This window comes from Penicillium roqueforti (genome assembly GCF_015533775.1).
Source record: "Penicillium roqueforti strain LCP96 04111 chromosome Unknown scaffold_26, whole genome shotgun sequence".
Taxonomy (NCBI): Eukaryota; Fungi; Ascomycota; class Eurotiomycetes; order Eurotiales; family Aspergillaceae; genus Penicillium; species Penicillium roqueforti.
Genome location: NW_024067590.1, coordinates 269,043 through 294,938, shown reverse-complemented (window position 1 = coordinate 294,938; position 25,896 = coordinate 269,043). Strand labels below are relative to the sequence as shown.

The 25,896-nt window shown below is 49.2% G+C and overlaps 12 protein-coding genes across 12 annotated transcripts; 4 read left to right on the top strand and 8 right to left on the bottom strand.

The window, feature by feature from the left end:
* Window positions 1–191: 191 nt before the first annotated feature.
* Window positions 192–2,740, bottom strand: LCP9604111_7859 (putative rhamnosidase B; the record flags this gene model as incomplete). The annotated part of the gene is made up of 4 exons (XM_039075937.1): window positions 192–1,359; window positions 1,406–2,124; window positions 2,180–2,656; window positions 2,717–2,740. 4 exons carry the CDS (start codon window positions 2,738–2,740, stop codon window positions 192–194), a joined length of 2,388 nt encoding a protein of 795 aa, XP_038926248.1.
* Window positions 2,741–3,112: 372 nt separating this feature from the next.
* Window positions 3,113–5,216, bottom strand: LCP9604111_7858 (uncharacterized protein; the record flags this gene model as incomplete). Its single annotated transcript, XM_039075936.1, has 10 exons — window positions 3,113–3,182; window positions 3,245–3,334; window positions 3,404–3,618; window positions 3,672–3,883; window positions 3,936–4,113; window positions 4,167–4,316; window positions 4,389–4,482; window positions 4,535–4,767; window positions 4,822–4,961; window positions 5,018–5,216. The coding sequence occupies 10 exons, from the start codon at window positions 5,214–5,216 to the stop codon at window positions 3,113–3,115; spliced, it is 1,581 nt and encodes a 526-aa protein (XP_038926247.1).
* A 438-nt stretch (window positions 5,217–5,654) lies between these two features.
* Window positions 5,655–7,332, bottom strand: LCP9604111_7857 (glycosyl hydrolase family 79 C-terminal domain-containing protein; the record flags this gene model as incomplete). The annotated part of the gene is made up of 6 exons (XM_039075935.1): window positions 5,655–6,103; window positions 6,150–6,275; window positions 6,324–6,686; window positions 6,740–6,987; window positions 7,034–7,153; window positions 7,202–7,332. The coding sequence occupies 6 exons, from the start codon at window positions 7,330–7,332 to the stop codon at window positions 5,655–5,657; spliced, it is 1,437 nt and encodes a 478-aa protein (XP_038926246.1).
* Window positions 7,333–7,622: 290 nt separating this feature from the next.
* On the bottom strand, window positions 7,623–9,500 carry LCP9604111_7856 (CAZyme family GH146; the record flags this gene model as incomplete). The annotated part of the gene is made up of 1 exon (XM_039075934.1): window positions 7,623–9,500. The coding sequence occupies one exon, from the start codon at window positions 9,498–9,500 to the stop codon at window positions 7,623–7,625; it is 1,878 nt and encodes a 625-aa protein (XP_038926245.1).
* Window positions 9,501–10,482: 982 nt separating this feature from the next.
* Window positions 10,483–11,495, top strand: LCP9604111_7855 (PaaI family thioesterase; the record flags this gene model as incomplete). The annotated part of the gene is made up of 3 exons (XM_039075933.1): window positions 10,483–10,630; window positions 10,684–11,414; window positions 11,466–11,495. The coding sequence occupies 3 exons, from the start codon at window positions 10,483–10,485 to the stop codon at window positions 11,493–11,495; spliced, it is 909 nt and encodes a 302-aa protein (XP_038926244.1).
* A 363-nt stretch (window positions 11,496–11,858) lies between these two features.
* LCP9604111_7854 (adenylyl-sulfate kinase) lies at window positions 11,859–12,550 on the top strand (the record flags this gene model as incomplete). The annotated part of the gene is made up of 2 exons (XM_039075932.1): window positions 11,859–11,866; window positions 11,923–12,550. The coding sequence occupies 2 exons, from the start codon at window positions 11,859–11,861 to the stop codon at window positions 12,548–12,550; spliced, it is 636 nt and encodes a 211-aa protein (XP_038926243.1).
* Window positions 12,551–12,927: 377 nt separating this feature from the next.
* LCP9604111_7853 (H(+)-transporting V1 sector ATPase subunit C) lies at window positions 12,928–14,401 on the bottom strand (the record flags this gene model as incomplete). The annotated part of the gene is made up of 5 exons (XM_039075931.1): window positions 12,928–13,119; window positions 13,187–13,679; window positions 13,752–13,843; window positions 13,921–14,015; window positions 14,104–14,401. The coding sequence occupies 5 exons, from the start codon at window positions 14,399–14,401 to the stop codon at window positions 12,928–12,930; spliced, it is 1,170 nt and encodes a 389-aa protein (XP_038926242.1).
* An 859-nt stretch (window positions 14,402–15,260) lies between these two features.
* Window positions 15,261–18,952, bottom strand: LCP9604111_7852 (uncharacterized protein; the record flags this gene model as incomplete). The annotated part of the gene is made up of 6 exons (XM_039075930.1): window positions 15,261–15,799; window positions 15,854–15,949; window positions 16,008–18,011; window positions 18,202–18,729; window positions 18,794–18,824; window positions 18,881–18,952. 6 exons carry the CDS (start codon window positions 18,950–18,952, stop codon window positions 15,261–15,263), a joined length of 3,270 nt encoding a protein of 1,089 aa, XP_038926241.1.
* Window positions 18,953–19,050: 98 nt separating this feature from the next.
* On the bottom strand, window positions 19,051–19,470 carry LCP9604111_7851 (uncharacterized protein; the record flags this gene model as incomplete). The annotated part of the gene is made up of 2 exons (XM_039075929.1): window positions 19,051–19,249; window positions 19,409–19,470. 2 exons carry the CDS (start codon window positions 19,468–19,470, stop codon window positions 19,051–19,053), a joined length of 261 nt encoding a protein of 86 aa, XP_038926240.1.
* Window positions 19,471–21,840: 2,370 nt separating this feature from the next.
* LCP9604111_7850 (FKBP-type peptidyl-prolyl cis-trans isomerase) lies at window positions 21,841–22,566 on the top strand (the record flags this gene model as incomplete). The annotated part of the gene is made up of 6 exons (XM_039075928.1): window positions 21,841–21,974; window positions 22,051–22,121; window positions 22,231–22,291; window positions 22,350–22,370; window positions 22,438–22,476; window positions 22,527–22,566. 6 exons carry the CDS (start codon window positions 21,841–21,843, stop codon window positions 22,564–22,566), a joined length of 366 nt encoding a protein of 121 aa, XP_038926239.1.
* A 291-nt stretch (window positions 22,567–22,857) lies between these two features.
* LCP9604111_7849 (sugar phosphate isomerase/epimerase family protein) lies at window positions 22,858–23,943 on the bottom strand (the record flags this gene model as incomplete). The annotated part of the gene is made up of 1 exon (XM_039075926.1): window positions 22,858–23,943. The coding sequence occupies one exon, from the start codon at window positions 23,941–23,943 to the stop codon at window positions 22,858–22,860; it is 1,086 nt and encodes a 361-aa protein (XP_038926238.1).
* Window positions 23,944–24,558: 615 nt separating this feature from the next.
* On the top strand, window positions 24,559–25,671 carry LCP9604111_7848 (Gfo/Idh/MocA family protein; the record flags this gene model as incomplete). The annotated part of the gene is made up of 1 exon (XM_039075925.1): window positions 24,559–25,671. One exon carries the CDS (start codon window positions 24,559–24,561, stop codon window positions 25,669–25,671), a length of 1,113 nt encoding a protein of 370 aa, XP_038926237.1.
* Between the last annotated feature and the right edge of the window lie 225 nt (window positions 25,672–25,896).

The window sequence follows — 25,896 nt, the reverse complement described above, 5'->3', positions numbered from 1 at the left end:
CCCCCCCCCCCACCACCCCACCCCCCCCCCCCCCCCCCCCCCCCCCCCCCCCCCCCCCCCCCCGCCCCCCCCCCCCCCCCCCCCCCCCCCCACCCCCCCCCCCCCCCCCCCCCTCCCCCCCCCCCCCCGGGCGGCGCGCCCCCCCCCATGGATCGCTGCCACCCGTCCCTGAGTCCAAACAAGAAGCCTTTTTAATCACTGAAAAGAAAGCTGAGATGATCTACAACCCCATGTTCTTCTTCTTTGCCTCCCGGTAATCGACTCACAACCTCAGCCGGCTTCTCAAGACTAAGCTCCACAATCTTCTCGTTCCCAGAGAGCTTCCACGAGATCATAGCTAGATTATCCTTACCCAGCGCCACCTTCGCTTCCAACGCTTCTGCCAACCGTAGCCTGGGCCTGAAAAATATCTTCGATGAGCCAGCAGCGACCGGCTGAACACCTGCCAGCTCAGTACAGTACTCATAAATTGGCACACTCCCCCAAGCATGGCAATCAGACCTTTGTCTAACGTCGTCCTCCTCCCAAGTAGAAAGATTATTCGCTAGCATCCCCCGCCACGGAGCCCACATTCTCTCCCAAAACGACTCGTACAAATCCTCGCCAGCCAAAGAAAATGCCCTGAATGCATAGAACCGCATCATATACGAACACCTTGAGAAGCGATCATTGGTAAACGATTCAGTCAAGATCCGTGCAGAGTCTTCTGCCCTTGCCGCTCCACAAATAACAGCGAAGACCTGACAGTGCTGAGAATACGACAGCTCATCGGCAACATCGGCTGTCGAGTCGGTGAAGAATTGCCCATCATAACAATGAGCCCGAATAGCCCCTAGAAGCGATGCCGCCCTCGCTTCATACTCAGCAGCATGTCCTGGCCGACCAACATCACGCACCAGACCAGCAACATTTTGTAGAACCCACGCGTACAACATACTAAAATAAGTGTGTCTATTGGATTTTCGTCCGGAGGTCGGAACTCCTTTGTCGGGATGGTCGTCCGTTGCACCCCAGGTCGTCACCCAGTCAACATATTGCCAGACGACTTCAGGCAGTCCGCTGACCAGACCCAGCTCGTCGATGTGGGCATCGAAAAAGTCGAGAATACCGTCGATACGCGGGATGAAGCCTCGCGCGAAGCGGGTATCGCCGAAGTATAGGTGGTGGTCGCAGACCTGCAAGACCCAATACAGCGAGAACCCAGCTATGAGTTGCGGTATTTGTGAGGGGAAGCGGGACTGTGTGAGACCTTCGGGTGTGATTGAGGCTGCAAAGTTTGTAATTGCTTGGCGCATCAGTCGGTCGTCGCCCGAGAGGAGGTAGTGGAATAGACCAACGGAGCGGCTGTCTCCGGAGTATCTGAATTGTTAGCTGGGGTATGGATTTGGGGATGTATGAGGCATACTGTAATTGTTCGTAGAATGGGCAATCGGAATACCCGTCGAACATGCAGTTTCGCATTGTCCGGATGGAAACGGCCCAGATCTGCTCGCTGTGCGCGTCTCCGGGCTCTTTCCAGCTGGCTTTGACGGCCATGGGGTAGTTGACCTGAGTAGCGGCAAATGATACCAGCTCGATTGGCTCGGGGCCTACAGTGATTTCGATCCTCAGAAGACGAAAGGTTCGGAACCAAAATGGTTCGTATATGACACTTTCAGTGTCAGGAAGATTAAGTGTCACTTCATCGTATGGTCCGATAATGTGGCCAACACTTGCATTCAGCCGGTCAGCCTTGGAGCGGAAGAAAGGGTATGATCGAGGCTCAAGCTCATAGCCTTCTGAGTGTGTCACTTTGAGTCTGATCTGAGAAGTGTGTTTGGCTGCTTTGAAGGCCCATCGAAGGAATGCAGTCGAATGGACATCGGCTTGCACTTCAAGTGTATGAGTTGAGCTTGCAGGAAGGACGATAGAGTGGTTTGTTGCGAAGAAGGCTGTCCAATCTCTGACCTCGATCACACTGTCGCATGCTCTAATGGTTTTTACAACGGCTGGGGTTGACTCGGGCATGGGGATAGAGCGTGGACGTAGATTCCACGGCGGAATATCGCCATTGAGGGTCTTTATCTTGTAGGCAAATGGTACCACCGCAGGACCGGGGTTTGTAGGAACAACGCGCTCGCTGATCTGAGAAAGAATGTCAGTGCAATTTAAGAGGGCTTCGATCCTGAGCCATTCTCACATGAAGGAACACATCGTCAGCCAATCCTGTCGGAAACTCAATGCTTTCATCCGCAGATGCTCTCCAATTCTTGGAAGAAGCAAGATCGACGACCCCCTCGTCTGTCTCGATATTTCCAATAACTGTCAAGCCTGGAAGAGCCGTCCGCGCAAAGGGTATTGCGCTCCTCGAAGTCGCGAAGTACCGGACAACCGTAAATCGAATCTCATTTTGTCCTTCTTGCAGGTAGGGTGCAATGTCCAGCGTGTCGTAATACCAGATCAAAGGACTGCTGCGACTCGGTCCGACGGCAATATGTTTCCCGTTCACATAGAGCTTGTAGCGTGTATCGGCTGAGAAATGCAGTATTGATTTCGTCGGTCGCGACGACAAGATAACATTCCGTGTAAAGTGAACTATCTTGCCAGCTGTGTTCGCGTTTGAAGAGTCAGTCCAATTTGGAACCCAGATCCAGTTAGCCTGAAGCTCGTCGATTGTCTTTCAAGCCACAATAAGTCAGCAATTTATTCCATATAGCTTGAGATATAAGGAAAATACCTTTTGCTCCTCTGTTGAGACCATCTTTGCGCATTGTTTCCGTTCATCTCGGGAGTTCCGACGAGTTTGTATAACTTCTGGCGGGGAAGAGGCCGGGGGTTCGGAACATCTCACAACGAGAAGAAACGCGATTGAATTAAATTAGCTAATAAGAGTTTGCAAATAATAGCTTTTAGGCTGGGGGGATGTATTCAGCCAATAGTTCATGAAACCGAAGATGTTGAGGATTCTATCACAATAATATATAGAAGTCGTCTCTTCGCCGACTAAGGGAGAGGAGGTATTTAAAAAGACATAACAAGGTCGTATAAGGGGTTTACCATTCTTGTATAGTTTAATTTAAGTATAACGATATAACCATAATGTAGTATCGCTTACACTTAAGCTGCGACTACCTCATACTCCTCGCAGCTGCACTTCAGTGACATAACCCTTGAACTTCCGAAGATTGACCTTCTTCTCGAACCTAGAACATAAAACGTGTTATCCAAATCCATTAAAAGGACCCCAGGTGGAAGGTTGACATACATCTCATCAATCTCAGCCGGTGTTCGGCGTGTCACCTCTGGAAGAATGAACCAGGCGATAATTACTGCAAGTGTGCCTGTACCCGCAAAGCTATAAGAGGTAGGCTGTCAGCATTTTGCAGTGGCAACCCGCACTTAAAGAAGACGGCAAAAGACTGACAAGAAACCAGTTTTTACACCCCAGTGTGAGATAGGCGCATTGTTGATCATCAAGGGCGTGCAGAAACTGAAAATGATAGCGACTAAATTCGAGGATGCAAGAGCCCAGCCGGCTGTTTTTGCGCGCAAACGTTGCTGGGGGATCTCAGCGGCGTAGGCATAGCCAATAGCCGACGCACCAGTAGTAGACAAAGTTGCCAAACAAGCGAAAAAGATCTAGGTACAGTTAGCAAGTTATCCAAGGTTACGCCGGTTTCAGAAGGGCTTGCCAGAAGTGAGCTGGTTGATGGCTTGGTGTAATCGAAGCAGCCAATAATTCCGAGGCATAAAACTGACACAGATGTAACTGCATAGGGGTAGATTGTCAACGGACGACGACCAAGCTTGTCCGTCGTGGCAGCAGTCATAATCATAGATATCAACTGGACACAAGATAAAATGACCGTTACCGTGAATGGGTCTTTGTTGCCAGCATATTGAACTAGAACGATATTAGCAGAGTGAAAGAACAGTATGAAACGATTAGTACTCACAGAAATATGTAGCGTAGGTGTTAAACACAGACAAACCGACAAGCTGTTGGGCAATCTTGGGCCAAGCTGCAATAAAGAAACGAATCCGATTGCGGCCCTGGAAAACAGCCCATGGTCCCTCTTCGGAGTTACGCTCTGCGACGGTGCGCTCCTCTGCAATGGTGGCAGTCATGATTTCCTGATAGGAAATTAGAACTTTGTTGAAATACGATTGACAGAATAATCACATACAATCTGCTCGTCAACGCTGTATCCCTCGATATTGCCATTGCACCGAGTTAGGATCTTGGCTGCCTTGTCGAGCCTTCCTTTGCTCACGAGCCACCAGGGAGATTCTGGGGTGAAGGCGAAGATGATGGCAATGATACCAACCATAGCCCACTGACCGTTCATGGCAATTGTCAGTCACTATCTTGACCATGAAAGCTAAATGACACACGGGACACCACGAACCTGTGTATAGATAGGGACTCGGAATTCATATGAGTTATTTGCGCTGAGTTCCTTGAGTGCCACTGACGCGAAGATCTGACCAACCACAAACCAGCTGGAAAAGAATCAGCATATAAAGCCTCTGAGGTGCCATCCTCTTAACTCACAAACTGTAAGCGTTGATATAGAAACCTCGCAGCTGGGTTGGGGCGATTTCGGACAAGTAGAGAGGTAACGTGGATTGCAGCATACCGACACCCATTCCAGAGAAGAGTTTTGCTGCGAGCCAGTGATCCCATCTTGTTGCGAAAGATTCAATAAACACGCTGATGACAATGTCGAGCCAGATTATATAGAACGCGATTTTTCGACCGAACTTCTCTGTGGCATATTGGAGGAACTAGAGAGTAGTTAGACACTCGCCAGATTAGCCCTGAAGATCGGAAAGACGTACAACTTGACCGATAGTTTGACCGGCGGATTGGATACCACCCCATGCGGAGATGTATTTGCCTGCAATGATGGATGTGCCTGGGGAAGCCATCTGTCGAATAAAACCCTTGTTGGAGACAATACCGCCATTAAGATTAATTTCTGCGAACAGATCAGTATAATTAGAAGCTCATAGGTCTCCAAAAGCAGTAGCTTACGGTAACCATCCAGCGATGCGCTAAATGCCGCGGTCATAGCAATCAGCGAGACGATCTTGAACCGTCGCACACAATGCCAGACACCAAGGTCGTCTTCGCGAGATCGCATGATGGGCCCCATGCTCTTGGTAGGCATGACATTTTCTTGATGGGAGAAGGCATCCTCGATGTTTTCAGTGTTGGTCTTGGAACTATCCATCGTAAAAATAAGTAGACAACAGTGTGTACCGAGAACGAAAGTTGTAAGTTCTTGTCAAATGAACATGAGTAGCTGGTATTGCTATATTTTCAGCTCTTTGGTCCAACTTAGAGAGCTAACAAATATTGATTTGCGAAGGACTCAGCTATTCCAACCAATAAATCTGAATTTACAAGGCTAAACGTAATTCTTAGAAGCTCTTTGTTCTTACTTTACCCCAGATTATACATCAAATATACGAAAAAATTGACTATCGAATAGAACGCAACCCAAGGGCCTCTACCCCTCAAACTCCCACTAGCCCTAAACAGAGAATCCCCGGCGGCATAACGCCCATAGGAGGGAATTCAACCCCTCCAAATTCCATACATCCCCAACCTTCGGGGTTTTCGGAGGAAGACTGCCCGAGCTCCTTCCCGGGGAACTAAGGCCGAGTAATTACAGGTAAACCAGAAGAGCTTCCGAAGCTGCAACAGTGAAGGTTGCTTTCCCGCCAGAGACAGTGACTGTCTCTATGCTCTCTATACCCTGAATAATGCAAGTGCCGTTGGCAAATGTCTGGCCCGCAACGGTCGGGTTCTGACCCTGATCGACCCGAGACGTAGCATAGGGAGCAGTCAGTCGTTTAGCAGTAACGCCTGAGGAAAAAAGCCCAGACAGTGTATATATTTGCGAGGACCGTGTTCCGCTGGTAGATATATAGTAGTCGGAATTGTAGAGAAGGACCCGGACAGGAACGCTAGCCTTGTAGAGGGCGTAGGCTGCATATGCTGTATCTTGGCTATCCAGAGGCGCAATCTGGTCGGCGTTGGCGAGCGCCATGCTGGCGAAGTAAGCACCGTAGTAAGGGGATCCTATGTCGTAGCGGCCCCACCAGCAGTATTGGCCTTGAAAGTTAGCTTGTGGGTGGGTAAGAAGTTCTAGATAACTTACAGTTTCCAACGGTACCCTGGTGGAAGTAGAGGGCATTTGTGCCCATGAGGACGGTCTGCATCACGTAGTCCAAGATCCAGAGCGCAGCACCAAAAGTCGGGCTGATACCACCACCGCCTTGGGTTGCTGAATATTTTTAGTATTTTTATCAAGTGACAGTGAGCAGTAACGTACCCGAGTTAGTCTCGCCGAAGATATGCGGTTTGCCTTTTTCAGCAGCTGCAGAAACTTCAGTAGCATAAGGCTTGATCTGGGTGGCAATACTGCTGTGGCCCATAAGAGTAGCAAGGTCGTAGGAGCCAGATGACTGGGGATAGTTGTGAGAGCAATAATCCTTCACATAGTCATTCGCATCACTCTCTTTCGCGGTAAGGCTAGCGAGGCTCATGGGCGAAGTGCCAAAGTAGACACCTGCTGAGATGATATCAGTTGCAGAGAGATTTCCGCACATCGCATCTTGCCAGGTGACTTGGGATGATTCATCAGCTGCAGCTGTCCAGGATACACCATTGGCAATAGGATCGCTGTCAACGAAAACTGAACGCTTAATTAGCGTCTACACAACCAAGAATAAGTAATTTGAGACCTACAGTTGGGCTCATTCCCCAGTTCAATGGAGTATAGATTGTTCATTTTGCTCTGGGCGAGAAGCGCGGCCGAAATTGTGTTCAAGATATCGTCCAAACGACGATTCAATCCAATTATAACTTCTCCGGCATAGCCTGCAGCCAAAGAGATGAAGGACGGTCCGTAAGTCAGAGTCTCGGGCGCAGCACCTGTGCTGGCCACTGTATAAGTGACAGCTTCCGTTGATGAGCTATTGTATATCGCGCGGTCCCTGCGTACTGTTAACAACATTTATTGACCAATAAAAGCATACATACTGTGTTGTGCCTCCGATCCGCATAGGAGGCCATGTTCCTGTCAGATCCTTGAGGTTCTGCAGACATGTCATCGTTGATTCGACCTCTTGAATGTACTCAGGGAACGCAAAGAACTCCAGACTTCACGGTGAGTAATTATATCTGCCAATGGCTTAGATAGAGACTCACGATACACCAACTGGAGCTGCAGAGAGCTGCTGGCTAGAATTTGAAGGCGGGGATATCGGAACATTGAAGCTCAAACTCAAAGCCGAAGCCGCGAGGCCTAGAAGCAAGGCTGAGATGGGAATTGATGTCATAGCCTCAAAATGTCTTCCGTCGATGCTAGATAAATTGAGTTGTAAGCCAAAGAAATTTCCAAGACAAGATAAAGGTCTTGAGTATACATATATAGGCTATAATGCAATCCGGTCTCTATAAGGAAACAATCCGGGGAACCCCACATTTCATTATTTTCAATCTTACTGTCGGGTTTTAGAATACTCGTGCTGGTAAATATCAAGGAGCAATTGAGGATAATATAATTGATTGAAAAATTACTGCTTCTTTTCCCGTTAAAATGAACAAGGGAAGTCCTGTACTTTGTATTTCACAGACTTCCTGTGGTAGCCCAATATACATTATAATTGTATCCCTGGGCATCATAGAAAGGGCTCAGTGTAACATGTCCTCCATCGGCGATGGAGATGAAGTCAAGACCAGAAGCGCCGGAGCGTTTGATAGAGTCAAGGGCGAGAGTAGGAATACTACTCAGCGTTTGGTTTCCGTAATTGCCGCACAAGATAGTTGGCCCATAAGCAACTGCAGCAATACTTGAATTGTCATTTGCAGCCACTGTACGCAGACTCATGGGAAAGCGGATCACAACGACATCTCCATCGGCCCATATACGCGAGATCTGAGCGTAAGTTCCGGGACTAGCCTTAACATCAGGTACAGCTTTTCCATTCAGCGTCAGCTCTGCGCTTGATGTCCATGTAGGGATGCGAATATTCATCGTCCAGTGACCACTGCCGAAGACTTCTAGTTTCGATTTATCCCCGACTGGGTAAGTCGTAGACTGTTTCAGGGTAATACCCATCTCCGGCCATTTCAGGACAGAAGACATGAACAAGTTGACAAACAACGTGGAGTCATTGTAGAAGTAGATCGAGTCCATCAACTTTGTGTTCGTTTCGAGTGCTGTTCCTTGACAGCACCAGAATGAGTCGTAGTCCGTACTCCAAGTACCGCCACCCCAGGCGGGACCAACACCACGGCGACCTCCGGCGTTGAGAGGAGTGAAGTAAGTGATGTGGCCATGGTGATCATAAGGGTTCTGTTGGCCCAACAGGTGGTTGAGTAAGGCGTTTTCGTAGAAGTCGAAATATGCCGAGTTCTCGGAATCAACGAGCCACAGCTCGCGAGTCAGCTTGAGCATATTATAGGAATTACATGCTTCACATGTGTCATTGTCAAGATAATCGGCGATCGCATTTGGGGCATGGAAGTGTTCGGCTTGGCTGTTACCACCGATTGCGTACGTGTGCGATTTGACATTTATTTCCCAGGCATTCCGGGCAATATCAAGGTAGCGAGATTGTCCGGTGGCTTTGTATTCGCGAGCGGCCCCAATCCACTTTGGTACTTGAGTGTTTGCATGTAGACTGTCGAACTCATCTATGTCGGCTGCAAGGGGGTCAAATATAACGCCATGATCAAAGCGTTGGGCAACGGTAAGCCATCTCTTGTCACCGGTTTGGTGGTAGAGGTCAGCCATCACTTCATTCATACCGCCGAATTCTGTTTGTAACAACTTTTGCATTGCATCGTAACTCAACGGTTCGGTGCGTTTGTCGACCCAGCTGGCTAAGGACAGTAAGACGTCTCGAGATATAGTGTCTTTTGTCAAGCGCCAGATGTCAAGGAGGCCTGCAAGAGTCTTGTGTACCGCGTAATACGGGACATTGCCGTTTGTCAGGGTGCTGTTTTCGAGTTTTGCAAACTCTGATTCTGGAAAGCCAGATACATATCCGTCCGTGAAGCCAGCAGCCTTGTTGTTAGCCTGGCATTTGGCCAGCTCGGCAACAAAGTAGGTCGCTCGATCATAACATGTTTGGTCGCGGAGTACCGCATAACATTGAGCCCAGGCACTGAGGAAATGACCCTGGATATGCGAACGGAACGGAAAATCCGGAGCATCCCAGCCACCATTAGGCGTTGCTTGTTTTGTGGATAATCCGTGGGTCACCCGGAAGACGTAGAGTAGTCTGTCGACGTCTATTTCTTTCAAATATCTCAGGGTCCGGCCTTGGTTTTCCAGGAAGCGGTCTTGTGTCAATTGGACTCCACCAAGATCGAATGCAAACGCCTGAGCTCCAACATCCTTGGTATTTGAGCTGGATTGTCCATCGACGGGAAAGGGAAGAGAAAGAAAAAAGCAGACGAATATAGCGAGAGGTTTCCACCAATCCTTGGAGTGTATCATTTTGAATTGTTTGAGCGAATTGAAAGTCTGGTAGATAACCTAGTGATTTAGCTATTCTTTAGGCATTGTCTGAAACACAAGGCCCTTTTATATAAGATATTTCCGGTGGGATAAGACATTAATCGCATTGTTGTATATACAATGCCAAGGATCTCCACACAAGTCCATTCTCCGCACCCCATACTTCTTCTCAAATCCGGAGAATTCATGCGGGGATATATTTTGCGGAGAAATGCCACCGGACTCATTCATAGTCTTCTAAAGGAAATATGCCGGGGGGCTTGTAGATCAATTTACCCTTAAGAGCGGAGAATATCAAAGGTCAACTAAACTTTACAAGACATCTCTAGCCTGCTATAATTCTAAGCCAATCCTAAAAGACAGATTAAATCTGATAGACTACAAGTTGATATCTCAATAGAGTAGTCTGCGCGAAGATTTCTTATACTTTCATGCTTGTTTATAGGTGATATCTAGTCTCTTTGGCGAGGTTGAAGAAAGTTCGTGGCATTGTGATTGCGATATACATGCATATGTCTGGCTTTAAGCAATATAATTATTATCATTCAATGATAAGAACGAAGCGTTTCGATTTGCTTGCAAGTGATAATGTTGAGAAGACCTATTATTAGCTACCAAGTGACACTAAATCAAATAACACCGTGGCTGTTGAGATATGGGGTTGCCACGTTACTATGTTGTCTTGTTCCGGAGTATGTACACATGTGTGTATTTCGATTCCGAAGTATAGAGTCAGAGAAACAATAAGAGATCCCATGTAGTTTTAAGTCTTAATACCCTAATCAAATATAAGTCTCAACCTCCGAAGAGGATGTTTCGGCGAAGTCAAGATGCCGAGGTAAATCTCACCGAAATCCACTTCGCCTTATCCTCAACCACTGTTTTCTCAACAACTTCGCCTTCTAGATCTCTAAATTTGGATCGTTTGCTTTAATTGTTTTTTCGCTCTTTATAATTTATGATGTTCCGCTCTTTTACTTCTCTTCCTCACTCTTTTCGCAATATTTCCCTCCCCTCCACGCTCTCTCCCTCACGACTGGTATTCCGCAACTCTCTACCCGCAACTCCCGCTGCTCCGAAGCGATTCCATAGCCGGTCTTACTCTACCGGTAAGTTATAAACAGTCCGCGTCCTCCAAAAGGAGCTAACCCGGTAATCGTAGCAAGTCCCTCGGCCTCTATCTATCCACCCCCACCCCACCAAAACCAGCGCTCTCGTCTCCGCCGCTTTATCGGGTTCACCACGATCGCTGTCTTCACATTCACCATCGGGCTTACCTATCAAACCCAACGCACCCTCTCACGCATCATGGCGACCCCAAATGACGAGGAGGTCCTGACCGCATTCCTTGACACCGACTCCGAGATCACGGAGATCGAGAACACAATCCGCACTCACCCCGTCGCAGAGGCCCTCCGCGCAGACCCCGACTTCAGCGAATCGCGCCCACACCTTACAATCCCGGGCCCTCTGCGCGAACGCAACCTGACAGCCGGAACGCTAGCAGGACCCGGCAAGATTGTCGTGCCGCCATATGTATTCAGCGAGCGCGAGGGCAAGACCATGATCTCGCTCATGTATCTCGGCGGCGATGTCTGCGGTCACCAGGGTATTATTCACGGTGGTCTACTGGCTACACTGTTGGACGAGGGTCTGGCGCGTTGTTGCTTCCCCGCTCTACCTAATAAGGTCGGCGTTACCGCCAATCTGAATATTGATTACCGTGCTCCGGCTATGGCGAATCAGTATGTCGCCCTCCGCGCGGAGACTGTTAAGGTCGAGGGTCGCAAGGCGTGGGTGGAAGGTCGTATTGAGACTCTCCCGATTGATGGTTCGGAGCCTGTGGTCCTAGTTGAGGCTAAGGCTTTGTTCATTGAGCCCCGACAAGCTGCTGTAAGTTGAAAATGTTGGACTTTGATCTTTTCCCCTGACTAATTTCCCCAGGCGCTCTCGAGTCTCTACAAGGTGGCGTGATTGGGAAATTTCTGTCCTTTCCGAAATTTCTGCATTTGGTTCTCGTTCCTGGTTCCTGGCGTAATGGCGAATTAAGAGAATTAGACCTTTCATATGTAAATGGTATTAGAATTGAGTGAAGAAATGAATATTATCAGTAATATCAAAGACTATACAAGATTACAAGACTATAAGACTATAAGACTATACTATAGAATATCTCTGTTGTACAGAGTATAAGAACGGAAAAACGCCAAGCAATGGCGACACCCCGCGGTGATCACATCTTCTTCTGTGACGCGGCCGTCCCACTGCCCCTCCCTATTTCTATAACTTTTCCGGGATCTCAACTTTCTTCTTTCTTTAATCCAATTAACCTCCAAAATGTCTTCGTGAGTCCCAACTGAACCCCCAATGCCAATCTATCCAAAAAACTAACACCAAACAGCAACATCACCTTCCACGCCAGCGCCCTGACCCGCAGCGAGCGTACCGCGCTGCGCAACCAGCAAGGTCTCACAATCTGGTTGACCGGACTCTCCGCCTCCGGCAAGTCAACCCTGGCCGTCGAGCTTGAGCACCAGCTCGTTCGCGACCGCGGCGTGCACGCCTACCGCCTCGACGGCGACAACATCCGCTTCGGACTGAACAAGGACCTTGGCTTCAGCGAGGCCGACCGGAACGAGAACATCCGGCGCATTGCCGAGGTGGCCAAGCTGTTCGCCGACTCCAACTCCATCGCCATTACGTCGTTCATCTCACCCTACCGGAAGGATCGTGACACTGCCCGCCAGCTGCATGAGGTCGCCACGCCCGGCGAGGAGACCGGCCTGCCGTTCGTCGAGGTCTACGTTGATGTCCCCGTTGAGGTCGCTGAGCAGCGTGACCCCAAGGGTCTGTACAAGAAGGCTCGCGAGGGTCTCATTAAGGAGTTCACGGGTATCTCGGCTCCTTACGAGGCGCCGGTCAACCCCGAGGTTCATGTGAAGAACTATGAGCTTCCCGTTCAGGATGCTGTGAAGCAGATTATTGATTACCTTGACTCCAAGGGTTACTTGCCTTCCAAGAAGGAGTAAGGTGCATTTCTTTGGGTGCTTTTCTTTGGGATTGGGATATGGTTGAGATTTTATGGATGTATCTATGGTCGGCTTTACATAAAAGAGTCCTGTACAGCGGATTAGATACGGTTTTTTTTTGTGCTTGATTCCCCTCCCACTTGCTGTACATACTGCGTGGACAATATAGATCGCTTTTGCACTTGCATTTTATGGGCTGGGGCGAGAATGGACAATGGGACTCGATCCCCTTTTGCTATTCGCTTGAATGTGTGGTCATTGTTGAAACGAAGAAACTAAAAATATCCAATGCTAGTTTGTGCTAGATGTACCAAAGTGGTATATGTACGCAACGTCTTCTCGCAGCTTTCTATCTCCTATGATGCCTCAAATTGGCCTTAGTTGAACTCGAATTCATAAAACACATACGGTGTGTAGTCTGCGCTGCCCTCGCCACCGGGGTGCATCTCGCCAGGATCATCCCGCTGCATACGGCCCTTCTTGTCTCGCCCGAAGGCATTGCCTGCCAGGTACGAGTATTTGTTCTCGAGGTTTTGCTTTGCGCGATCTGCTTGCTTGGCAGTTTGTGTCTGTAGAAAGTAAAGAACGTCAGTCGTTGCCACGGTGAAACGGAAAACAGAGCAGAAGAGAACATACCCGGACCAAAGCGCAGACGAAATCCAGCGGCAATCCATACCGCAGCACCGTCTCGACGAACACTCTCAGAACCAAAATGTGAATCCAGACCATAACAGCCTCACTCCAAGCCGTGCGACCGAGTCGCAGCGTCTCACCCCATACCTTACGCTCATCACCACCAACGCGCTCGACTTCCTTGCGCTCCTCCTCCTTTCCACCCTCGACATACTTGAAGTCGCGGGGAATCCATTTCTGCTCACGGCACTTATGCAGGAACTCGGCGTTGTGTTTCTTGAACGCTGTCACGGCGTACAGCGTGAACTCGCTGTCGGAGGCGACTAGCTGCGCGGACCGCGGGACCACCATTGGCGCAACGGTCTCGTAGGTCTTGAGGAAGTCTTTTACTAGCTGGGCGGGCACGGCGACGAGGTGGGTCTCGATGTATTCGGAGCCCTGGATGATGGTTTTCGGGTCGACCACTGAGGCGAGGGACTTGGTTGAGAGATTGCCTCTGTATAGAGCGGGTTAGTCATGGTTATGTATGCTATAAGCACACGTTGCAGTGCCATCATAGTCAACATACGTTTGTTTCCGCTGCAGTGTAGACAGCGTGTTCTTGACCTGGTTGTATTGGGAGTACTTGAAACGGATGTCGTTGTCGATGCTGGCCGCTTCCTATAGTAGACAAAAGCGCATTAGCATATAACTCCAAGCCAGATATATTCCTCGTTTCCATGCGCGGCGCAACAAACCTTCTGCAAGAGATCAATCAGCTCCGCCAAGGGCTTATCGGCCCTGTACTTGACTTTGTTCCATTGGAAAGTACGTAGGTACTGATCGACCGGCTCTGTAGGCAGTCAGAACCAGAATCCAGACATCCTCGCAGACTGTGTTTTCCCCTCCACAGCCAGATCAATACCAAGCTGGAGACATACTATCGTTGACGACCTTCATCTGCTCAATCTGCGCCTCGTCCTCAAGGATGTTCTTCAACGCATCGCTGACCTTGGCAACGACACTCTGACACGAGGCCTCGAGCTTGGCCAGCTCGTCCGCCTGCTGGACAAGGGCATCTAGCGTGCCGATCTTGAACTCCGGGATTGGGAAGGAGTTGGTGGAGCCATTGTCCGAGGAGACGGTGGTCGAGACTGCTTCGAGGGCGTCGTCGCGGTGGTGCGAGGGGACGATGGAGGTAGGGAGAGAAAGGAGGATGTATTTGCTTGGTTTGGACATGATTGATTATGTATTCGCGGGATTCAAGGGCCTTCGACGAGGCTTGGGTGCGTTTTCGGGGTTGAGGGGGGAGCTCGGGTGGCCTCGATGTCGTAGGCGGTGGGGGCTTGTACCACTATGTCCACTCTGCCATTTACAGGAACTCACTTATACCTCCATTATTATTGACATGAGACTTGGGTAATGATCGCATTGGCCGGAAATTAGATAAAAGATATTATATTATTGATACAGCGATCAGAATTCACGAAGAATCCCTACGAAAAGCTCTCCATGTGTGTGAGTATGAACTAAGAGAACGTTCAATATGAAAGGAAAGATGCATGAAATCATGATCTCATACTAAAGCCTGAATAAACGTACATGAACGACTTTGCAGCTGCGTGAACTGCTGAATGGAGGTGCATAACATAACGCTAGAACACGATTCAATGCTCGCTCAGAGTCAAAAAACAAACAAACAGTAAAATGCCTCAATGGACAGGAAGTAAACCACACACGAGGAATGTTGGTTACCAAAACAGCCAGTGAGGCTAGATTGAACCATAGCGTTAGCTGGGAGAACAGGTTAGACATGAAGAAAGAGAAGGCAAGACAGGGTATCTTTATCGAGCGTACAGCGCTCGTAAACCAAGTAGAGAAGTAGAGCAGAGGTGAGAGGAACTAGCCTGTACAAAAGAATAGGGGGAGAAAAAAAAGGTTAAAGCGCACGTGGGATTAGTCAAAGAAAAATTGATGATTAGTTAGAGATTGTACCCAAGAACTGGGAAAGCCGAGGCACCTAGGCATGATGGTAGGATTATGAAAGATTGGAGTGGAAGTGAGTACTTGGGAAGAGAAGTATGTACTTCAGCCGATCCTAGCCCTGCTGCATACCCTGACCCTGCTGCGTACCCTGGCCCTTCTGCATACCCTGGAAAACTTTCTGGCAGTTCTCCACCAGGAACTTGAGAACGTCATTCTTCTTCTGGACGTCAGTCATCTCACGAGCGAGACTTTCAGGTCGCATGATTGTCGGCGCAAAGACCACTGCAACATTCTGACTGGTCATCAGATTCTCTTCGTGGCGATCGACAACGCGTTTGAGATGGAAGATGAGGAACTCCAGGACGTCGCGGTGCACGCGAGGCAGCTCGAGGAGACTCTTCTGCATGAGTTCAATTCGCGCGGACACAGGGTTAACCTCGGCGGAATCGATCACAAGTTCATAAACTTCGTAAGTGATCAAGGGGTTAGGAAGCTTTCGGAAATACTGTTTCAAAGTGGATGTAACAGCATGGATATCGAGGTCGGGATCCGAGATATCGTAATCAAATGGAGAGCGTTCAAAGCCTTCGCGGATGGTTTGGATGACGGAAGCGGCACCGGACTTGCGATAAATTCCTTCCATGTCCATGCCTGATTGTATATGTTAGTATAACGACCAACCGGATACCGACCCACAAAACATACCTCGCAGTTCAACCTCCTGGATACACCGCGTGACGATGGCTGGAATCATGCCTTTTTCGTATTCCTGGCGAGCCTCGAGTTCGGTACCGAAAAGAGCTGCGAGAGTCATTAGCTTATAGTGATATAATCCTGAACTGTAGTATCGGGCACATACCATCGGGGGCAGCTTCAATCAACACAGGCACGCTGTCAGCTTGCGACATCTTTCCTCCCTGCTTGCCTCTCTGGTTTCCAAAGAACCCAAAGCCTTGGCGACTCGGGTCCTGAGTCTGGGAACGCGGTATACCACCGCCACCCTCTTGTCCCTGTCCTCCTTCGCTGGACATGAAGGCTCCCTTAAGACCCTTGACACCTTTGGCAACGTTCTGTCCGCCCTTTTTCCAGTTGAATTTGCGAGGCTGGCCCTTGCGAATGCTGACAACCTGGGGGCCTGGCACGACAGTGGCTGTAGCAGACTCGGACTCTTCCGAAATGTGAGTAGATCCGTGATAGTCGTTGAAGGGAGGTTTCATGACCTCAATGGAGGTTGTGGATCTCTGCTTGTTGTGCGATATGCCGAGGCCGTTGGGTCGCGGTTGACCGTCCGTGGCTTTGTAGAGTTCTTGAATCTGGTGAACCAACTGATTGTTCAACTCAGCTAGCTGTGCATTCTTCGAAGACAATTGCTCGAATTCCTGGAAGCTCTTCTCCCGTCGAATGTTCATGGCTTCCACTTCCTCCGACAGGTCATTGCGCTTCTGCATGAGGTCTTCAATTTGTGGGGCAAACGAGTCTTTCAGCTTTTGAATGGACTCAGCCAGCTCGCGCAGCACATGGTTGGAGAGTTTGCCGAGGTCCAATGGCCCACTGGGGCCACCACGTTTCTCAGCCTCCATATGATCAGTGAGGACTGTGAGCTCACGTAGAACAATCTCGCGCTGAGCGTCAAGGACAACCATGGTAGATCGCTTTTCAGAAAGCTCGGTGTTAACCTGCTTGACATCTGCGGCGGTACGAGCGGCTGACTCGAGTTCTGCAACTCGCAGACGTTCTTTGCGCAGTTCGTTGCGAAGCCAAGAGATCTCTTCACTCTGTGATCCAGTGATGGGGCTGCCAACATCTGTTCCGGCGATGCTTCGAGTGGTAGGTGATCGAGGATTCTTGAGATCTTTGCTGATCCGCACACTCTTCTCACTGTAGCTTCGACCATGGCGGACAGAGTTTGAGACGCGCCGCAGAAACGACTCGTTGTTTTGCCCAACGGTGTCATCGCCACCGATGATGCGCGATAATCCCTCGTCCATAGGCAAGTCAGCTCCATACCGTAGCACGGGCGATGTGCCGGCGCCATCGTAATGGTGCGATTCATGCGGTGAGGTGTTCAAGGCAGTATGCTGAATGGGCTGTTCGAAAGTATCGCTACGGAGCATAGGCAAGTCCCCGTACTGCGAGGATGCAGGTGACGATCCGACCTCTTTTCTCGGAATTTGGTGAAGCTTGCTTTCGAGTGAATCGCCGCGCTTTGGCAGATATGGCAAGCCGGAGGGTTGAGAGCGCGGCAAGTCCATTGAACCGTGGTCGTGACGATGAAGCTCATTCGAGGAACGAGCTCCAGCCGAAGTGAAGTCATCCATTGGAATGTGTCGCTTTGTGTCACCGGAGAATTCTTTTGATCTGGTGCTGTCGGGGCTAGTAGGCCCAGGAAGGTTGCTAGTCTCTCTGAAGCTGATTGGTATGTCGGATGAGCTACGAGTGTGGCGACCCTTTGCAGGCTTGGATGAATCGGAGCTTGATAATGGTGCTTTATCGGGTGAAGTTGAGTTGTTTTCTTCCCAACCTTTCTCCTGATAGGCAATATGGGGAGAATGATTATCGGAAGATGTTCGAGAAGGAGGTTCTTGTCGATATTCACGGCCGTCGTGGGACGCTTGATTAAAGTAGTCGCCCGGAGGCTCCTGCCGTGTCTGTGAGTGACCACGGGAGGAATTACCCTCAGCTGAAGGATCAAAGGCAAGAGGAATTAACAGTTCACCGCCATCTGCATCTGCATCGGTGTTGTGTGAAATTGATTGACGGTTGCTGCGGTATGTGCTGGAGGGAAGAAGAATATTATCTGTGTGAATGGTAAGTAAGAGCTCATGACCGGGCGACAAGACACCGCGCGAGAAGGGTTCCAGCCCTGAACGCGCGAGGTTATATTCTTATAGATCAATAATGACAATAAGTATATGCGGTGGCAACGATGGTGCATAAAAGGATACAAAGCGCTGCAAAGACCACACACAATGTGACCACATGTGCACGATATGACAATAAGGTGAAAAAGGCTGCGATGATTATACATCTAGACTGCAACAAGGGTTTCTTACCTGAATCAGCCTGCTGATTTGAAATTGAGCTTCCGGGTCCTTCATCATTTAGATCGGGCGTTTCCGCCATTTTACTAGGGTCAGGCGTGCCTGTATATTCGCTGTTCTCCTCATCGTTTATTTGCGATTCTTCAAGGAGGTGGGGAGGCAACGAGGGCAAGGATTTGTCCAGCTTCACATTAGGTGCTGCTGGTTTTTTCCCACTACTGCCGCCGGCTTTCCGTTTTCTCCTCCGTGCCATTAGCGATTCGTGACATTCCATGCAGAAAATACCCTGCGAAGTACGCGCATAGCGCAAGTTCTCAATTTTTCGCTTGCAATTTCGGCATCGGAAGCATTGAGCACAGAAAGCCTGGTCTCCTGTTAAGATGGCCAAATCCTCAATCTTGTTGTTGCAGGAGCTACAACTGTATGTGCAGTTACTGCATATAAGTGATCCGTCGCCCAAAAGGAGGAGGTGCGCATCCGAATCCAGTAGAGTGTTGCATGTACTGCATCGGAAACAGTCGATGTGCCATCGATTTCCAGCTGCCAGAGGTTAGCGACATGAAGAAAATGGACAAAAAGAATTCCCCCGCAATATCCCACATACCAAGCTCAAATGCTTTTCCTTCTTCAAGGGTCTGCCAGGACGGTTAGTCAAGCTCCTGTCCGCTCACTCCACCCACAGTGTGCCTACCTCTCCACAGCCCTTGCATGGGTAGGACTCGTCCTGCTCCATAGACTCCGGATAAGCGCCCTGGTTCTCCATCTTGAGATCCACCGTCTACCGCGCAAAATGTAAGGTCGACTATGGCCGTAGATCGATCCGAATATAAGTCTGGCGGGGGCGCAGACTTAGTCCAAAAATTATGTGTATCCGGGCGATTCGTGATCGCTACAGAAGATCTCACTCGCAGTCACATGCGCCGTTGGTGCTGCTGGCTTTAAGATGCTTCTTGGGCGTAACGGCGGGACGCCGATATTAGGGAGATAGGGACGTCGGTGCGGGTTTGGAGGGGGAGATGCAACAAGTGCTGGAAGGACGAATGGTGGCTGAATCTGCAGACTACCGAGGAGTTAAAAACGTGATCCAACACTAGGTTTAAGCGTAAGACACCAGTCCGCCTAATCTGTCCTGAACTAAGACAAGCAGGTCGGACTAGGATGATAACGGCAATCATTTGCCTATGAACCAAGGATCATGAATATCAATCTCTCGACATACCAGGCACTGCTAGCCGTGCTACAGAAGTGTTTCAGATAAATGATCGCGGATGTTGTGATCATTAAGCGCAACAGGCGAAGCGAAACGGAAATTGCCCCTCGCGGGCGTTGAATTGGTTTGGAGATTGGACAGACAGAAGCCCCGAGGCAAAAGGAAATGAGATCCGGGAGTTAAGACTATAATGGAAAAGAAAAAGAAAAGAAAAAGCAATGAAACATGAGACTGGGATTAGGGGGTTGGAGGGATGAGAAAGGAGAGACTAGAAGGTGAACTTTTGGCTTTCTGCCACAGAAAGGTCCTTTTCCCCACGTAACTTACAATATCATCATATTAAGTACTCTATCCTCTAGCAATCTTTTTCCTTTCACACGGTATAGATGTAATATTATTGTGCTCTGTAACTGCCCGACCTATCCTTGTCTAAATTGTACCTTAACCCCTAGTATGTACGCTGGTACGGAGTACTTTGACTGAGGACGCGCAGCCCAGAACGTGCGGAGTTTCATTTCCCCAATGCAACGACCAATGGGCTTCTTGATACCCCTGAATTTTGTATCTGATTTAATCTCCGCTAAAGTGATAATGAAGAGGGTACTCCGTACGGTACTATTGTATTCTCCCAACAATATCAACCCAATTAAAAAGCCACCGTCTGTGAAAGAGGCCCAAGTCAGCTTCTCCTGGGCAGCTTCGGATCTGGAGCATTTCACCTCTGAGGATCGCTCCATAGCCCCAGTGTTTTGACCACGGTACGAGTATTTTGTCTCAAACACTTCTCACACGCTATCTCCGGCCTTCGGTCCTTCATTTTCAGTCTCTACACCGTAGTTTCCCAAAGACTCCGGAGCCTCCATGGAGAGTTTAATGATATTCCCGAGAAGCTCAATTACAACCTGAAGAGATCCAGCCTTAAGGGCAGTGCCTACATTACCCCTGATCCTTTATATTGAAGCCCAGGCCTCCCGTGCTGTTTGGAGGATGTGAAACACTTGCCGTGTCACGTGAGAGTAAATGTATATGTACGGAGCCTCTATTAATAGCCCGGCTCATCTTTTCAAACACTTTAACATACGGAGTAAAGTTGAACGAAATTAAGTGTCGAGAACTCCCAGTATATGTATCAGGATTTGTCTCAGGGTGTGTCAGGTCTACCGAATGTTTTGGGTTGCGGTACTGTATCATGTTCTGGACCCCTAAAACAACGCCTCGCAAATGAAATACATCATAGGCAACATTATTGTAAATATTCGGTGTGTATTCCATATGTACTCCATGGTGGCCAATGATATACTGGGTCCACTTGCAATTACATATCAATTTATCTTGTACCCCGTGCATACAACATAGATCTGGGAAATGGGTATCTCTACTTCGTGCATTGAGGCATAATGACCACCCACAAAGACATTCCTAGCATATAAAGTGTAATACTATCCGACATGTGTTCGTAAAATGAAGAATAATTTCCATATTAATGCACAGTACCGTTTATCAAGTACAATATGTAGTTGGGCACGTACCACTGGCGGATCGGCAGGAGTGGAGTTTATACGCAGCCATGACATCTTCTCTTCTTATTTTGTACGCTTCTTCGACCCTACAAATCCAGATGTTAATTCACATGCCTGACTGGCAAAAACAAGATCAACGCATTCGAACGTGCAAGTATGGGCTCTTAAAAGTCCCAGCCACCGATGATCCACAACCATTTAATGATGGGTCTGCAATGAAATCCGTTATTGAAAGGGTGACAGGGCTCTCCAAGTGGCACTGGTAGGATATAGTATGATATGCGCAGCTGCCCGATAAGAGGACCCGTGCCTGGCGTAAGGCTGAGAATCCACATTCAGACGATCAGACTACAATGTCTGGGCATAAACAATAAAGGCCCACACCCCCGTTCTGTAAATTTTATAATTCGTCTCTTGTCGATCAAAGTCGGGTTCATTTCAATTGGATCAAACGCTGACACTTGGATTACGTTGGTATATTCTAGGTCAGTTGGTGCATTAGACGTGCGAAGATCCTGCAGTCCTTCATGCGGCAATTGCAATGAGTGCGCGTCATCAACTTGAAGAGGTTCAAACGGAATAAATCGAGAATCGAGAAAGTATGCTTCCAAGGCGATAATGCCCATGAAAAGAGTCTTAACGGTGAATCTTTGGAACAGGATACATTTTTTTGACATGTAAGGAACCACTTAGGGAAATGCTACCAGATGCGATACAGAAAGGATCGCATGTTTTCGTATGAGGAGTAGGGAATCATACACTCGAGGATTCCAACCACTCGGAGACGTAGATCATGTGACCACAATGAGGCTTGAAGGACCCCCACTTTAGAAAATTACGAATCAGCGTTGCCCCTCGAACCTCACTTCTTCTTTCATCTCTGACTTTTTATCGTCTCACCTTAATACGAACGAATTTAAAATGGGTGTCGAGAGAAAGATTATTACTCGTGGCAACGGCACTGACTCGCCTGCTTCGGGTGACAAGGTCGCTATCCACTACTCGGGATGGCTCTACGACGCTAAGAAGTCCAACAAGGGCTTCCAGGGCAAGCAGTAAGCTGACTGCCATACCTAGAGTCATTTAGGTTATGAATTGAGTATTTTGTATACTAATTATTCATCCCAATAGATTCGATAGCTCCAGAACCCCCGGCCGTGGCCCTTTGACTGTTCAGATTGGTGTTGGACAGGTCATCAAGGGTATCATATCCTCTTTTTTCTCTCTCTCAATAGAATCATTCAGACTTTCAATTATTTAACTTCTTCACATTCCAAATTGGATGCTAACACTACCTCTCTGTCTGATTAGGTTGGGATGAGGGTGTTTTGCAGATGACCCTAGGAGAGAAGGCAACCCTGATCATTTCCCCGTGAGTAAATTCCACATCGAACAAGAGAATATCGGACTACCACTAACATATTTCTCAGGGACTATGGCTACGGTGACAAGTATGTGAACACACTCGACATACTGACATCCGTTAGCTGAAAATGTTAACATTTCGTTTCTACACAGGGCAGCTGGCAAGATTCCCGCAGGCTCGACTCTTATCTTGTAAGTTCGTGCAAGTGGATAATGCTATCGGGAAACTAACTATGTTACAGCGAGGTTGAGCTCCTTAAGATCAACAACAAGAGCGCCTAAATAAGCAATTGAATTGAGCAGACAAGCATGGCATTGTCAGCTATTCACTGCGATACTGCTCACATCATACAGTACAAGTTAATCCTCATCTGGGTTGCGTTTCATTGTACAGAGTAGAGTGTTGGTAGGTAAAGCACACTGGTTAGGTAATAGAGCTCGATGAAGCCTGGAAAGCGCCCTCTCTGTCCATCGAGTACAGGTATGTGGAACAATAAAGATCATTAAAAGTCGCTAAAAGATGTATGTACATATGCCATATATACAGAACGAAAAAGCAGAGTGAAGACCGACCTAGAGACGGTGTTGAACAGGTGACTGAGGCGCCGGAGTTGGGACCGAGTTTTTCTCAGCAGGCTCTTCCCAGCGCAAGATACGAGCCATTTTGTTATATGAGTCGATACCGCGGCGAGCGTGGTCCGCAGGAACAAATGGATCGGTCTCTCCGAGAGTTCGGCTAAAGAGTTCAAGAGAAACCCAGCCGCGGAAGCCGAGATCTTCGAAGAAGACACGAGCGATATCCACAATGGGCAGATAACCACCACGCGATTCCTCAAGGGGAAATAGACGAGCGTTACGGGACCAATTCATGCGGGCAGGCTGTCCAGCGACATAGAAAGGATGCTTCTCATCCAACGGGGCGGAAAGACGCTCACCGTCAACAAGCTGGACATAGAAGATCTTGGCCGGGTCAATATTGGCAATGCGCAGGCGCTGCAATGAGGCAGCCAAGTCCGCAGCCGCATTGGGGGTGCGACCCGAAGGACTAGCAGGGTCTGCATATACACGACCGGCGATATTGAAGGAGTCAAGACAGAGACCAAAGTTGCGACGATTGACATCACGGACCACCTCCCACGAGGCCTCCCAGGTATCAATGTGATCCCCCCAACAGAGAGCCTCGTAGACAAAGCGGAAACCAGCCCCGGCGCCCAAATCTGCTAAGCGCTGGAGATCACGAACAATGACTGTGCGGTCGCCAGTGGTGCGGGCAGCACCGGTCTTCGGGTCTGGACCTAGGAAGTTTGACGGAATCTGGATCATGTCTGTGCCTAGCGCCCGCGCCAGTGTGAACCATTTGGGAAGTTTCTCATTGATAAGCCGATCTGACTCCGCGCGGTCGATGAGGCCCTCGTACATGGAAAATGGCTGCAGGCAGATAATGGTCAGCCCTAGGCGCTTACACATCAACCGTGTTGACCGCGCGGCTTCGTGGTGATCACCGCTAAATACCCGCTGCGCGTAGCAGTCTAGATCGTCGAAGAAGAGTTCAATGCCCTCGAAGCCGTGGGCTGCGGCTTGCATCAGCTTGCCGGGTAGGTCGTGTACCCAGGGCCGACCTAAGGACATTGAGGCGATAGCGGGACGATTGAAAGCCATTTGGAAGTTATGAATGGGTACTTCTTCTCTATGTCGATATTATAAATTCAAAAGGTGGGTTCGTGTCAGTCTTTCTTCTCTTTTTAGGAAAGTTTGCAAGCGGAGATATTAAGGGAGCGAGGATTTCACAACAATATTAGGTGTTTTCTAGGTTATCAAAAGGGAAGATACTAAAATGATTGCGACAAAACGTTATCCCCTACGGTGCTTTCTATGATTGAACGTTTTTCCTGGTCTGCTGTGATTCGTGTCTTGATGACGAGGCCGAACCTGATAGAGGGTCATATGTCTGGGTAAACGCTGACCCGCTTTCGTTTTCCCACCAATTCCACCACGCCTGGAGTGCACTGTTCCACCCACCACGCGGAATTTTGCTTCCCCATTAAACATGCTTCCTGCCCACCTGTCCTTAGAAGGAAAATACCCGTAGATACCCGACAAGGTTTTTACCGTGCTGGTCGGAATGTAACCGGAGAACCGGTGCCGAATGGTCATGCTACTCGGAGTCCGGCGCAATAATAATACACTTTCTGCTTCAGCTCTACGGGTTACAACGGGTTTGAATTTGTTCAATTCTTTCAGAACCGAAATCTGCTTTTCATCCCAATCATCGCCATGTCCGTCAAGGTTGCCATTATCGGCGCAGGCCTTATTGGCCCTCGTCATGCGCAATCCGTAATCTCAAACCCCTCAACAGAGCTAATTGCGCTCGTTGACCCAATGCCGGCTGGCGAAGCAACCGCATCCAGTCTTAAAACCAACTACTACCCTTCTGTGGCCTCACTACTTGCATCCCCCCACCGTCCCGACGCAGCAATCGTCTGCACACCAAACCACACCCACGTCCCCGTCGCAAAGGAGCTCCTTGCAGGTGGTATCCACGTTCTCCTTGAAAAGCCCGTAAGCGATACGCTGGAAACTGGCCGCTCCCTACTAGAGTTTGCCCAAGCCCCAGAGCGCGCCCACCTCAAGCTCCTAGTCGGCCACCACCGCCGCTTCAATCCTTACGTGCGAGCTACGAAGGCCGCCCTAGATGCTGGATCTCTCGGCCGCCCCATTGCTATCAACGGTCTGTGGACCTTGTTCAAGCCAGATCCATATTTCGCCCCGCCAACAGACTGGCGTGCATCGAATGAGCGCGGAGGTGGTGTCATCCCCATCAACCTTGTCCACGACATCGACCTCATGCACCACTTTTTCGGGCCTATCGTGCGCGTGACAGCAGAGCGCACGCTGCCACAGCGCCCAAGCCCACCACACAATGCTGATGAAGGTGCTGCCCTGACGCTGCGCTTCGCATCGGGTGTTGTCGGCACGTTTCTGGTCTGCGATGCGACGCCGTCGCCGCATAATTTCGAGACTGGTACGGGCGAGAACCCGCTCATCCCACGGACGACGACTGGCGGTGACTCTGATTTCTATCGAATCTTTGGCTCGGATGCTTCGCTCAGTGTGCCCGACCTGACCCGCTGGAGTTATGATGCTAGCCCTGAGAAGAGCTGGAATTCACCATTGACTGTTGAGCGGATTCCGCTTCCAGATGATAAGGCGCCTTTTGACCTGCAGCTTGCGCATTTTGTCGATGTCATCAATGGAGATGCGGCGCCTAGCTGTACTGGTGAGGAAGGTTTGCGTGCATTGATTGTTTGTGAGGCTGTTCAGAAGGCTATATGGTCGGGTCAGCCTGTGGATATTGATGTTAACTTGTTGGCAAAATCGGATGACTAGTTAGCTACAGACTGATGTGAGTGTGAGTTTACTGATCTGTGAGGTGCGTGTGTCTGTTTGATCTTCTTACAATATGTCCAAAAGGGGGATGACAAGACACTAAGGGGTATATTCATTGGGTCATTTGCTTCTTTTAAACCAGCACATCCTATTACACGCAGACCACATGATGTGCAATCCTAAATAATTGCGAGCGCGGTTTGGCACCTCGTCCGACAACAAAAT